Source organism: Chiloscyllium plagiosum, chromosome 4, assembly GCF_004010195.1.
Source record: "Chiloscyllium plagiosum isolate BGI_BamShark_2017 chromosome 4, ASM401019v2, whole genome shotgun sequence".
NCBI lineage: Eukaryota > Metazoa > Chordata > Chondrichthyes > Orectolobiformes > Hemiscylliidae > Chiloscyllium > Chiloscyllium plagiosum.
Genome location: NC_057713.1, coordinates 103,198,127 through 103,212,527, shown reverse-complemented (window position 1 = coordinate 103,212,527; position 14,401 = coordinate 103,198,127). Strand labels below are relative to the sequence as shown.

General features: G+C 40.9%; 1 protein-coding gene and 1 long non-coding RNA gene across 3 annotated transcripts in view; one reads left to right on the top strand and one right to left on the bottom strand.

Annotated features, from left to right (window-relative positions):
* Positions 1–235: 235 nt before the first annotated feature.
* Positions 236–9,563, top strand: LOC122549280 (N-arachidonyl glycine receptor-like). Its single transcript, XM_043688799.1, has 3 exons — positions 236–804; positions 2,159–2,493; positions 9,162–9,563. Exons 1-3 carry the CDS (start codon positions 651–653, stop codon positions 9,186–9,188), a joined length of 516 nt encoding a protein of 171 aa, XP_043544734.1. The 5' UTR covers positions 236–650; the 3' UTR covers positions 9,189–9,563.
* The window catches only part of LOC122549282, a 28,488-nt gene continuing 16,725 nt past the window's right edge, over positions 2,639–14,401 (bottom strand). The window contains exons 3-5 of one of the 2 annotated variants that reach the window (XR_006311477.1): positions 4,242–4,348; positions 3,706–3,774; positions 2,639–2,702 (exon numbers count right to left, since the gene is read on the bottom strand). This is a non-coding gene — a long non-coding RNA (uncharacterized LOC122549282). Of the gene's footprint in view, positions 2,735–3,705; positions 3,775–4,241; positions 4,349–14,401 lie in introns of both variants that reach the window. The other variant, XR_006311478.1, reaches the window with a different exon arrangement.

Genomic DNA, 14,401 nt, shown 5'->3' with positions numbered 1-14,401 from the left:
TCTAATGTATTGATTCAGAACTCCCGCAGTGGATAAGAAGTTTCAGAATTTAGCCCCAGTGTTGATGAGGGAATAGCAATTCTTATCCAACACAAGATATTGTGGATTAGTGATATGTAATTTTACACTCCCTTTAATCCTGAATTACACAGCAGGTGAAATGTCTTCTGTGTAGAATGCTTTTCAGCTGACAGTTACAGTTCATCAGAGAGAATCTATCATCAATTGATATCTGTGAATGGCATTTGAAACTGATGAGAAATGAGTAACTGATTGCCATAACTCCTCTTTGCCCTGAGGTGGTATTGGGGTGGGGGCTGATACTTGTGCCTGAAGTAAGCTGTGCCTGCAGGTCAAGTTGTGTACTTCAAAGGGCCTATTAACATACTGTCACCCTTTAAAGCAGATGCATTCCTTTAAAATGGCATTTTGCTTGAACATGTGAAAGTTAGGATGAGGCCAGCTACACACTAAGCATTTAAAAGGGCAGATTTTAATTTAATGAGGCAGGTACTACAAAAAAAGGCAATTTTGATGAGCTGACATTAAATGCTAAAACAAACACAGAAAATGCCGGAAAATTTGAGCAGTTCTGGCAACATTTTTGGAGAGAGAAATAGAGTTAACGTTTCTTCACCTCATGAACAGATATGGCTGCACTATTACTCAGGCTAAAGGGTGTGACTGCCTCCTGGATCAGTGTGTTGCAACTCTTCCCTCTTCCTGATGACCCACAAAGTCTACACCTCAAGCTCCAGCTCAACAATTCTGAGCTGACATTCTCCTGCAGGCATTCCAATACAGGTGTGATTGCCTAAGATTAATTCCATGAATTTATACCAAGCTTTTGCACTATCATCTCGATACAACCTTATTTTATGTATTTACTGAATAGAAGTTGTAAGAAATTAAATCACTTGGTTTATTTTAGATGATTCTAAATTACACAATTTAGCTTATTAACTTAATGCAGTATTAGTTGTAGATTCTATTTTAGTTTATAGAGAGAAATAAATTTTTTAATCAGAAACAAATCACTAAAAATATTGCATTTACCCAGCCGAATTGGCATTAATGGAAAATGTTTTTTGAAATTCCCTTTTGTTATTGTAGCTTTATTCTTTGACCCTTTATGCTATCTTAATCTTAATTATTTATAAATTTTCAATCGTTTTGTTTGTTTTAAGACTTTAAAAACAGGGTAGTATTTATTTATGCTGCAACACTAGGGGGAGCACATGCTACATAAAGACAGTGGAAATGTTCTCAATTTTACGCAAATTACTATAAATGTTTAAAGGAAGAAAAAACATCTGCTTGGGTTGTACCTACCATGCTGGCGTGAGTCCATCAGATTTTGAAGATATAAGGAGCCTGTTAGCAGTTATTTATGTTGTACTTCCTAGATGACCATTGTTGGCTTCTTATGGTATTTTTTATCTCTAACTTATTGGGTGGGAGTTTTTTTTTCAGGTAGTTTGCTGCCTCAACAAATATTTGCTTTATCTTGGGTCTATGCAGTGATTAGTGGTAGAGGATATACCAGCATATAGTATTTGTACAGGAGGCATTATTCTCAGATCGCAAGATAGTTTGTTGCAGACAACATTAAGTCGAACTACTTGTGGCCCAGTGTAACTACTAGGACATTTAGGGAGCTGGTACAGATACATCTGATCCCACCTAAAACTGCACAGAATTCTTTATCTATGCACACAGGTTGTGTGTGACATCAGTAAAATAGATGGACACAACATAACATGAACATAAACCCCTTCAGAACCATTACCTTATACAAAACTTATCGAGATTCTTGCTACCTGCATTTTTCTATGCTTCGGCCATGATCAGATGTTACAGTGAGGACTTCTATTTGGCCCCATACTTAGTAGTTACCTACAACCATACAGAATTAGTGTTCATGTTTTGCAGTTTACTGCACTAATAAACTAGTCAGACAGTGAATTTTAGAGTTGTGCAGGTTCTGACAGTAATTATAACGTCTTAATGTCTGTTAGACACAGCACCAAATTATTTCAAGGTTTCACTTCTACATGACTTCTAAAGATGTATAAATAACTTGCTGAGCATTTTTGCTGATAGTTTTCTTCTTGTTTTCAGTTGTTAGTAAAGCTTTTTTTTCTCTTCGAGGATTTAGAGAAAAAAATGAACATGTCAGCAATGAGTAACACAGTATTCTCAACAGGATCATTCACAACCAGCAATTCAACATCCAATGGCTCATCCTCTTGTGATCCACTTGGATCCACCTATAATGCAGCTTTAATAGCAATTTACACCCTTGTGCTCGTGGGAGGTTCTACTGGTGCCATCATCATGACGTGGAAAATAAAAACCGACAGCAAATCTGTGACATCCACTGCCATGGTCAATCTGATATTGATGCACACATTCTTTCTCCTAACTGTGCCTTTCCGCATCTCTTATTACGTTCTTGCTGAATGGAAGTTTGGTGAAATGCTTTGTAGGCTGGTGAGTGCAATGATTCATGCTCACATGTACCTGTGCTTCGTGTTCTATGTGTCCATAGTTGTCATCAGAATGATTAGTTTCTTTCGAGAAAAGAAGACAATGGAGTTTTATCAACCTTGGCATGCTGGCGCTGTGAGCCTGGTCGTCTGGACATTGGTGTTTTTTGCTGTTTTCCCACTGTTTCTGGGTTTCTATGGTACTTCAAAGAACTATAACCAAAAGCAATGTTTTCAGTTCCAGGCTGAAATTGCAAAAGAATTTGTGAAATTTGTAAACCATCTTTCTGGCGCTATTGTACTATCGACAATCTGTGTTTTGCTTGCCATTCAGATATACATCATAATGAAATTAACGAACAAACATGCAGGCACCTTTCGCAAGCAGCAGCAATTTGGAGCTCAAACAAAAACGTTGCTATTTTTATTGATTGTGACTTTGTGTTTTTTACCATATCTTGGATTCAGATTGTTCTACATAAACCAAATTGTGATGTACCCATGTTCATTGACCTTACACACTGTTAATGAAATATTTTTAGCACTGACTGCAATGAGCTGTTTTGATGTACTTACCTTCCTCGTGGCAGCACATTGACAAATTGGCTACAAACACAGAGAATGCTGGAGGAACTCAATATGTCTAGCTGCATTTGTGGAGAGAGAATGAGAGAAAGAGACAGAGTTAACCTTTTCAATCCGGCATAACTGTTCTTCAGAAGTATAAAAATTAAGAAGGGGCTGACCAGATTTGAAATATTAACTCTGTTCTTCTCTTCACAGATGCTGTCAGACGTGCTGCGTTTCTCCATATGTTTGTTTCATATTTCCAGCATCTGCTGTATTTTTCTTTTATTCAAGAACTTTGTTACTTTTAATTTCACTTTAAGTCAGTATCAATCTTTGTGTACAGTAAAAGCACTGAAAACTACATTAGCATTTCTTAATACAGCAAGTTTTGTGATTATATGGTTTGCTACATGCAGACCTATTTAAAATAAGTGACAGAGATTGATTAGGTTCGCCATTTTCTTAAAATCATCCATTTGGTGTTGGCAGATGAGCTGCATGATAGATAACAAGAGATGATCCATGATGGAGTATTACTGTCTGGACATCTGCCCAATAATTCCCCAAAATGCCAGCAAGATTTCTACTACCATATAGCCTGCAGAAGTGATATTCTTGAGTAGCATTTCCCAAGTGACATCATTACCAGTTGCATTCACTCTCTTGCTGGGTGTAGTTACAGAAATAGTCCAGGTCCTGGAACAAGCCGAATACCCTACACACCATTAAAAAAAGCACTAATTAGTATTTGAAACAAATGTCAGGAAGGTAACATTTAGGTGACTATAATCATTGTATCATAAGGTTTTGGTTAGCAGTGGAAGGTCAATAAGTAATCCAGAATAAAAAATAACTTATTGTGCAAGTGTGAGAACAACTTACACACATGTAAATTGGAATCAAAGATTGTCAGTCAAAATTGTAGACAGAACTAGGATGCCTTTTAAAAGATGGTGATTCAGGAAGAATTCAGGTACATTCTAAATAAGGGGTGGTAGGTAGAACACACAATGGAGGTAGCTGCATGGTCGTACTGTCACTAGGTTAGTAATCCAGATGCCGAGACTAATGCATGGAAACATAGGCTACAATCAAACCACAGCTATGACAATACAGTCAATTGTTGTAAAAATTCATCTGGTTTGTGAATGACCTTAAGTGAAGGAGACCTGCTATCCTTACCTGGTCTGGCACATATGTGAGTCCAGATCCAAGCAATTCAGTTGACTCATAAATGTCCTCATGTGAAATGCTGCAGCAAAGTCAGTTGTATCAAACATCTATGACATCTAAGAAAAGGAACAAAACCGACATATCTCATGGCAGTAACTTAGGTCTAAGAAATGACAAAGGCAAGCCCAGCTCTACTGATCCTGCAAAACACTTCTAACATCATGGAATCATACCTTACAGTCAATATTAAAATATCACCATCATCAATCCTGGTATGTCCTGTTCCACTGGCGTGCAACATGCAATAGAAGGGGCTAAGTGATCTCACAGTCAGTGGATCAGACTTAAGCTCTGCAGTATTACCACATTCAGCTGTGAATGGTAATGGACCATTCAGCAACTAACAGGATGAGGAGGCTCCACAAATATCACTATCCTCAATGCCAGGAAGCTCAGAACCGCAGTGCAATAAGCAAGGCTGAAGTATTTGCACCCATCTTCAGCCAGAAGTGCTAAGTGGATGACCTATCGTGGCTTCCTTTTGAGAATCCCCAGTAGCACAGTCTTCAGCCATTTGTTTCAGTCCAAGTGATGTAAGGGATACTGAAATCATTATGGGCTTTAACATCATTCTGACAATAGTACTGAAGAGGGTGCTCCACAACCAGCTGCATCCTTAGACAAGCTGTTCCTGTACAACTACAACATTGACATGTACCAGGTAACAAGAAAGAGTGCCTAACTGTGTCCTGTCCATAAAAAGCAGGAAAAATCAACCTGGCTAATTACTAATCTATTAGTCCATGTTCACTTAAATGCAAAGTGATGGAAGGGATTGACAACAATGCTATCAAGTAGCACTTGTTCAGCAATAACCTGCGCACTGATGCTCAGTTTGGATTCTGAAAAGGCCACATAGCTCCTAGACTCATTACAGCCTTGGTCCTAACATGATAAAAACAACTGAACTCCAGAAGTGAGGTGAGGCTGATTGCCCTTGATATCTATACGGCATTAGACTGAGTATGGCAGCAAGTAGCCTTCACAAAACTGGAATAAGTGAGGACTGCAGATGCTGGAGATCAGAGCTGAAAATGTATTGCTGGAAAAGCGCAGCAGGTCAGGCATTGTAGAGGGAGGAAGAGAGCTTCTTCAAGGAAGGCATCCTTGCAAGAGGATTTGCAGTAGGAGAATCCTAGAAGATTTTAACCTACTGTCTCCTAGAAGATTTTAACCCACTGCAAATCCTCTTGCAAGGATGCCTTCCTTGAAGAAGCTCTCTTCCTCCCTCTACAATGCCTGACCTGCTGCGTTTTTCCAACAACACATTGGCTCCAGTTTTGTGAAGCTGAAAATCAGAGGGAAAACTTTATTGATTAAGAGCTATATCTAGCACAAAGGAAGATGGTTATGGTTTCTGAAGGTCAATCAGTTTCAGGAGTTCTTTGGGGTAGTGTCATCTGCCCAATCATTTTCACCTGCTACATCAATGGCCTTCCCTCCAGTGTAAGATGAGAAGTGGGATATGTAGTGATGATTGCACAATGTTCAGCACCATTCATGAATCCTCCAATACTGAGGTAGCGCATGTCCAAATGCAACAAGACCTAGAAAATACATAGACTTGGGTTGATCAGTAGCAAGTAATACACACTATGTACATGCTAGGCAATGATCAATAAGAAAGAATGTAGCTATATTCAATGGCATCATCATTACTGTATCTCGTACTATCAACATCCTGTGGGTTACCATTAACCAGAAACTGAATGACATGAATCATAGAAATGCTATGTCTACGAGATCATCAGAGGCTATTCTGCAACATGTAATTTATCTCCTGTTTCCAACGTTTGTCTACTGTCTACAAAATGCAATTCAGGAATGTGATAGAACTACTTGCTTGGATGGATGCAGCTCCAACAATGTTAAGAAACATCATGACATCAAGAACAAATAATCCTGCTTGACTGGCAACCCATCCAACATCTTCAATACTCACTGCCATTACCGTTGACAAAATGACAACAGTGTCTATAATACGCAAACCAATGGTTTCTATCATGTAGAAGAACAAAGGCTCACATTCATAGAGGCACCACCACCTCCAAAGCCCCTCTAAATCAGATACCACCCTGATCTGAAATTACACTTCCTTCCTTTGTTATTGCTGAGTCAAAATCCTGAATCTCCCTTCTCAACACTGTGGTTCTACATCAAGAACTATGCGGTTATGAAGGCAATTCACTATCATCTCCTCAAGAGGAGTGAGCTTTGCTAGAGATACATGTGTCCCATAAATATAAAAAAATATAATTAAGGATGTAGAGAGTAGAACAAAATAGGAAAAGGGCATGAATTATAGATGTCATGTTTATAATCAAAACAAGAACCAGGCTGAATATAGAAAGGTCAAAGGGGAAATGAAAAATGAAATATCAGAAGAAACAGGCTAACATAAAAAGGAATTCAGAAGTCCTCCTTAGGGATATAATTACAAAAAGGGCACCAAAAGGAGAAATGAGGCCTATTAGGTGGATTTACACATTGAACATGAGGGTGTAACATAACAGGTTTACGTAAGTTGATTCCATTATGAACATGGACATAAAGCAGAAATAAATGGAGGCAGTTGTATTCCTGATGTCAGCCAGCAGAAGTGACACAAATACAAGAGGATGGTAGATAAACTCAGGAGGTCTGGTTGCATCTGTGGAGAGAGAAACAGAGTTAACAAACACATTTGAATTGCTAACTCTGGTTCTCTCTCCATTGATGCTGCTAGTCCTTTTGAGTTTCTCCAGTATTCTCTGTCTATGTTTCGGTTTTCTAGCATCCACAGAATTTTGTCTTTAACCAAAAGCGACTCCATCCTTATGCACTCTGTGGAACCACATGGACTTAATTGTCAGCAAGAATTCTGCCAAGGAGATCCCTAGCCCCATAGGTTATAAATGCAGGACTTCCCAAATGGAAATGGAAGCCCTGCTCCTGATAGATTACTTACAGTGTGGAAACAGGCCCTTCGGCCTAACAAGTCCACACCGACCCGCTCCCACCCAGACCCATTCCCTTATGTTTACCCCTGCACCTAACACTACGGGCAATTTAGCATGGCCAATTCACCTGACCTGCACATTTTATTTTGGATTGTGTGAGGAAACCGGAGCAAACCCACACAGACACGGGGAGAATGTGCAAACTCCACACAGTCTGAGGCCGGAATTGAACCCGGGTCTCTGGCGCTGTGAGGCAGCAGTGCTAACCACTGTGCCGCCCATTGATAACTGACAGTCAATTGCTCCATTGCTGGCAATGCCACTGGGAGGGTAGTCCCTGCTGGTATTACACTTGGGCCTTCTCCAAAGTTTATTGTGGGTTCCTTGGAGAATGCTGACAGTGGGATGGGTGGAAGCCTTGAGGAAGAATCGAAGAAAAAACGTGGAGGGATTCAACAGTAGGCTAATATCTGCAGACTCCCTTCCTAATGCCAGGCCTCTCAATCAAACATTGTATACTGTTGACTAAGGGACCCAGAGAGAAAGCTGCATAAAGGGTTTGCTTGTCGGATTCCCCACAAGTAGATCATCTGCTTATTGCTGGTTGAATAACAAAAAGGACAGAACAAGGGCTTAATTAGGTATTAATTATTCAATTAAAGCCTTCAGCTGGTTGCCAGGATGAAGGGCTTTTGCCCGAAACATCGATTTTACTGCTCCTTGGATTCCTGATGAAGGGCTTTTGCCCGAAACATCGGTTTTACTGCTCCTCGGATGCTGCCTGAACTGCTGTGCTCTTCCAGCACCACTAATCTAGAATCTGGTTTCCAGCATCTGCAGTCATTGTTTTTATCTGCCAGCTAGGATGCCACCCAGCAAGCCTGTCAGCCCCAGACACTCAGGAATGAAGCAGCAGGTAGTGGTTTCAATGCTTGTACCCTCCTGCCCAGTCAAGTGTATTGATTGTGTGCCTTTAAAATGGAAGTTGAATGTTCTACAGGATTGTCCTCTATTTTCCAATCCTTTGAAGAGCACATTTGGCCTTAACTCCTCATGTGCAAAACCGTGGGAAGACAACTAATATGTGAATTGATTCAAATTGTTGCACTTCCTTTAAAAAATATCAGTAACATTTTGTCTTTACTCTGCCAGTTTGTTATTCTCTGATATTTTTAGTGCCTTAGTACATGGTGTATATAATATATAAAGGTGACCATTATGCATACCATTAAACTAATAGGAAGTTCAGAAGGGCTTATGCAAACCATGTGAAAAACAACTCCATGAATTTCATTGGATCACTAGAAAGTGAAGACAGAATACTGCCATTTATTTTCTGCTTGATTTCTGCCTCTCATCATTTTTAGACATGCTTTATCTACATTGGGAAGATCATGCTGATGCGGAAATTTGATAAATGTGCTGAGCCGCAGATCACAATGGTATCAAGATACAACCTTTTATTTGGAGTGACAACATCACATTCTGGTATTTTCAAACAAGTTCAGATTCTGAGCATTACCAGATAGTGACAAGTGTGTGGTGCTGGAAAAGCAGGTCAGGCAGCATCCGAGGAGTAGGAAAATCGACGTTTTGGCAAAAGCCTTTCATCATCAATAGTGCCAGATAGTGTCATTCTGAGCACTTCATGCAAATAGATTTTCTATTTTCTAATGTAGTTTTTCTTTGTGGTTGATTGACAATGTTGAGGGAGATAAAAGAAAAAAAATTAGAGTAAAAAAGCATTTCAAAAAGGAAGATTTGCATAACTGAATAAAAATTATTCTGAACTGACAATCATTAAAGCTGTATACATTATATCTGTGATAAAAATTACTGTTTCATGTGCAAATTATTTTTTAGCTTTCTTAAAAATTTTTGGTGTCAAATGATATATAACTAATGTTAATACATTTTATTGCCCTTACAGAAATTCATTGTAGGTACAACTGCATAACAAAAAAAGAGAATTACATCAGTAATATTACAACAAATGTCACGATAGAGCAGTGCCAACATTCAAAGCTAAACAGAATAAAGGGATTTGAAAGAAAAGAGTCTCTGATTTTTATGTTCCTTCCCTGGCATAGACATTAACATGGGTGCATAGTATAGCCATGTTTTCCATACACGTACTATACCAGGCATCAATGGTGAATTGGAGAGAATGGCAATAAAACAAAATATGGAGTTTTGGAAGCTCTTTGATCCAGGTTGTCACAGTCTGTTAGCACATATTTGGCCACCCTTAAAATCCTGCTATGTCAAAGAGTCATAGAAATGTATAGCATGGAAACAGACCCTTCGGTCCAACTTGTCCAGATATCCCAACCTAATCTAGTCTTGGCACTTAGCCCATATCCCTCTAAACCCTTTCTCTTCATATATCCATCCAGATGCCTTTTAAATGTAGCAATTGTACTAGCCTCCACCACTTCCTCTGGCAGCTCATTCCATACACATGCCACCCTCTGCGTGAAAATATTGCCCCTCAGGTCCTTTTTATATCTTTCCCCTCTCACCATAAACCAAGCCCTCTAGTTCTGGATTCTCCCGCCCCAAAGAAAAGACTTTGTCTATTTATCGTATTCACACCCCTCATGATTTTATAAACCTCTATGGGGTCATCCCTCAGCCTCCGACACAGCCCCAGTCCTTCTGCTCAGGAAATCTCCAGGCTGAGGAAACCATCTTTGCTGGGCCAAACTGCTCTTATTCAAAAGGAGTTCTGTCCAAAGCAGTGATGGCACCAACATTGCAACTATCAGCCAGGCAAAGTGGTATTATGTCCAGTGCTGACTGGAAAAAGGCAAATCTTTTGTGGGGTTTGGGAAATAGGCAATGTAACCAAACTAACCATTTGTGCCTGGCTACTTGCTGTTCCGGAGGTTTCAACTTCCTGTCCATGTGGAACCCTCGTTCTGACAGCTGCCTTTCAAAACCTTAGAAAAATTGTTTTCTTTCATCTGTTGATAATCTGTTACCTTATATTCTCTGACAATACCTCTTTTCGGGAGAAGTTCCGATCACAGAGTATAGAGTTTAAACCTATATTCTTGCCAAAATCTACAAATTCAATTAAGCTTGTGCTGGAGTTAACTAGATCAAGTGGTATACTGTGCTAACAGAGCCTTAAAAACATGAAATAAATAAGAGATGTTACTTATGAATTATCTGTAGTTTATATGGGCCACAGAAATGGTCATTGCAGTGTTTCAGGTAGACCTAAGAGGGGAATCACTGTCAGGAGCTTATGCATGTCTCCAATTCAAATCAGGAAACACACTCATGATGAGGTAGGCAGCCCATTTGCTCAGAGGCTGCTCAGTACCTGGCAGCACCAGGAGGTGGCAAAGTCAATATTTCAAATCCCTTCTTCAGGACTGGAATTGGGTGTAAGGGGAGCTGCAGATAAAGAGAGGGGTGGAGGGGGGTTTTGGATGGGGAGAAGGGCTGAGTGGTGAGTTAATGATAGGGTTAATGACAGGTAGAGGGTACAAATGGTTTGATCAATAGGAGGAATTAACCCATTTGGTAGCTGGATGGAAGGATCAGTCAGAGGAATGGAAGGGAAGGGGAGGGGTTGGAAAGGGAGTCAGGGGATGGGAAGGGAGGTTATTTGAAATTGAAGAACTCGGTGTTGAGTATTCTGGGTTGTAGGCTGTCCACGCAGAAGATGAGGTGCTGTTCCTCCAATTTGCGGTATAGTTTGCTGTGGCAATGGAGGATACCAAGGATGGTCATTTCGAAAAGGGAATGGGAAGGACAATTAAAATTGGCAGTGCCTGGAAGGTCACATTGAACAGTCCCTCTTCAGTACCTACACAGGCACTGTGCCCCAACCCTTTCACCATTATGTCAATGACTCCATCAGTGTTGCATTCTGCGCCCAGGCTGAACTGGAGCAGTTCACTGACTTCGCCCACAACTTCCACCCCATCCTTAAGTTCACTTGGTCTACCTCGAACACCTCCTTCCTCTTTCTTGACCTCTTCATTTCCATCTCCGGTGACAGTCCACAGATGAACGTTTACTATAAACTCACAGACTCCCATAACTACCTGGACTACACCTCCTCCCATTCAGTATCCTGCAAGAATTCCATTCCATTTTCCCAATTCCTTGGCCTCCATCGCATCTGCTCAGATGAGGAGACATTCCACTTCCAAGCATCCCAGATATTCACCTATTTTGAACAACATGCTTTTCCCTCCTCTGTCATCTAGACAGCCCTCCACTGGACCTCCTCTACTCCCCACTGCATGGCCCTAAATCACTCCCCCTCACATACTACCCCACGAGTCCCCCAAACCAATACATAATCCTTAAACACTTTTGCCAACTCCAACTTCCCCTCCCCACCCCTCTCTGCTTTCCACAAGGAACGTTCCTTTTGCCAATCCTTGGTTAGCGCCACTCACCCCATCAACTGCCCCAAACCCCAGGTACCTTCCCCTGAAACTGTAAAAGATGCAAAACCTGTCAACACACTACCCCCCATCACCTCCATCCAGGTCCTGAAACAGTCCTTCCAGGTGAGACAGAGGTTCACCTGCCTCTCCTCCTACCTAGTTTACTCTATCCAGTGCTCCTGATGTGGCCTTCTTTACATCGGTGAGACCAGACGTAAACTTAGGGCATTTCACCAAGCATCTCAGGCAGGCCTGCAGGAATAACCTGCATCCCAGTCTCCGCTCATCTTAATTCCCCTTCCCATTCCCTTTCCGACATGACCATCCTTGGCCTCCTCCATTGCTACAGCTAATTAGGTCATAAATTGGAAGAACAACACCTCATCTTCCACCTGGTCAACATACATTCCGGAGGACTCAACATTGAGTTGTCCAATTTCAAATAACCTCCCTTTCCATCTCCTGACTCCTTTTCCAGCCCTTCCTCCTCCCTTCCAGTCCTCTGACCAATCCTTCCTTCCAGCTACCAACCGGATTCATTCCTCCATCGACCAACCAGATCACACGCTCTACCTGTGCTCACCTACCCTTATCTTACCACTCAGCCCTTCTTCCCACCCAAAACCTTTCCCCCTACTTTATCTGCAGCTCCCCTTACACCCACTCTCAGTCCTGAAGAAGGGTTACACCTGAAATGTTGACTTCTCCACCTCCTGATGCTGCCTGGCTTGCTGTGGTCTTCCAGCCTCCTTCTTGAATACCTTGGATTCCAGCATCTGCAGTTGTTTTTTGTCTCCACTTTGTCTGTACCTCATAGCAGTCTGGTTAGGTTACTTAAATAAGTACAAAGTTAGGTACAAAAGTGTACATATTTCTCAATGATTCAACTGCCCTCACTTCTATACTGTTAGACATGCTTCCCACATTGGTTCATAGTGCAGTGAGCACAGGTGTATGGACAGATACTTATTGGGGGGGGGGGGAGGGGGGTGAATTGACAGCTCACTTCTGCGTTACAGGAAAATCAGCTGGAAGCCAAATTTCTCCTTCAAAGTCCAACCACAGCCAATATTGAAGATAGATGGACTAAATTGGTCAACAGTTTTGGGAGCAAATCTCATTCTTGGGGAATAGTCTGAATAATCAGCAGTCTCATCACTCACTGCCATGCCAGAGCTTAGCAGTGGACATTGTCAATACTTCAGGAAGTAGCCTGAGGAGGATCTTTGCTGTCCTAAGAAGGGAGGTCCCACAGTTCAGGAAGAGTGGTGAGGTACCGTAAGGCAATAGTGCAGAGGGAACGATCATATGAACATATGAGTTAGGAGCAGAAGTAGATTATTTGGCCTCGCAAGCCTGCCATTTAATAAATTCATAGCTCACTGATTATAACCTCAATTCCACATTCCTACCCATTCCCAATAACTTTTCACCCCCTTTCTTACTACCTCAATCTTAAAATTTTCAAAGAATTTGCTTCGAAATAGCTCTTGAGGAAGTGTTCCAAAGACTCACCACTCTTTGAGAGAGAAAAAAATTGTTTAATCTGGGATGACTCCTCATATTTAAGTCTGCATTTGTTGCCACCACAACTAAATGAGGCACACTCCTGATAAATGCGTATTCATTGCCAATAAGTAAACTGCTCACTGTGACTACAGACCTTGGAGATGATTATTACTTGTATTATTGAATCTATAGTGTTGCAGTGGCACAATCTCACTTTGTAAAATGCAGAATTGCCATCTAATACTGTAGAGTTTGTAATTACAGGATAGTGAGCTCAGAGACCAGCAGTTGCAGTCCTGTGAGAGGCAGGTAGGCCAGTCAGTGAGATGGCAAAGGTTGTGCCCAATGGGATGGTGTCTGCATTGCTAGCAGGACATCTGACAGTGGCCAGCAACAATAAGCCAATAAGAGGCAGCAACAATAGATGCTCTATTTCTGGGCTTCATCTCAGTGTGGTCTAGGTATACAGTGATGATATCAGTTGGTACAGTCTTCCTGCTCAAACGTGTTGGTAGGAGATACACTCTATTTTTAAATAGTGTCTCCTAAATTTAGATTCCCCGCAAAAGCAAACATCTAAACTGTCAAACCCCATAAGATCTTGTCATTTTCAATCAAATCCCTTCTTACCTTTTCAAATCCCAGTAAATACAAATCCAACTTGTCCAACCCTTCCTCATAAGATAACACATTCATCCATGTCTTAATCAAGAAGACCTTCTTTGAATTGCTTACACCACATTTGCATTCTTCCTTAAACAAGGAGACCATAGAAATTCAGGTCCAATCTCACCAGCACCTTGTATAACCGAAGCATAACTTTGCTACTTTGTGTTCAATTTCACTCGCCATAACTATAGCATTCTATTAGCTCTTTGAATTACTTACTCTACCTGCATACTAACGTTTTTGCAATTTATGCACTGGTACACCTAGATCCCTCTACATCTCATAGATCTGCTATCTCTTAAATTTTAAATAACATACTTTCCTAACTACGTCATTAGCAATTTAGTAACGATACTTTTGGTCTCCAAGTCGTATCTATAATTGTAAAATGTTGAGGTCACAGCATTGAACACTGTGGCACACCATTAATTATATTTTCCCAGCCAGAAAGATAGACATGCATGTTTACTCTCTATTTCTTAGAAGCAATGAAACCATTAGGCCCTTCAAACCTAATCCACCATTCAATATGATCCTAGCTGATCTTCAATCAAAATAACATATTCCCATTTTCTATCCA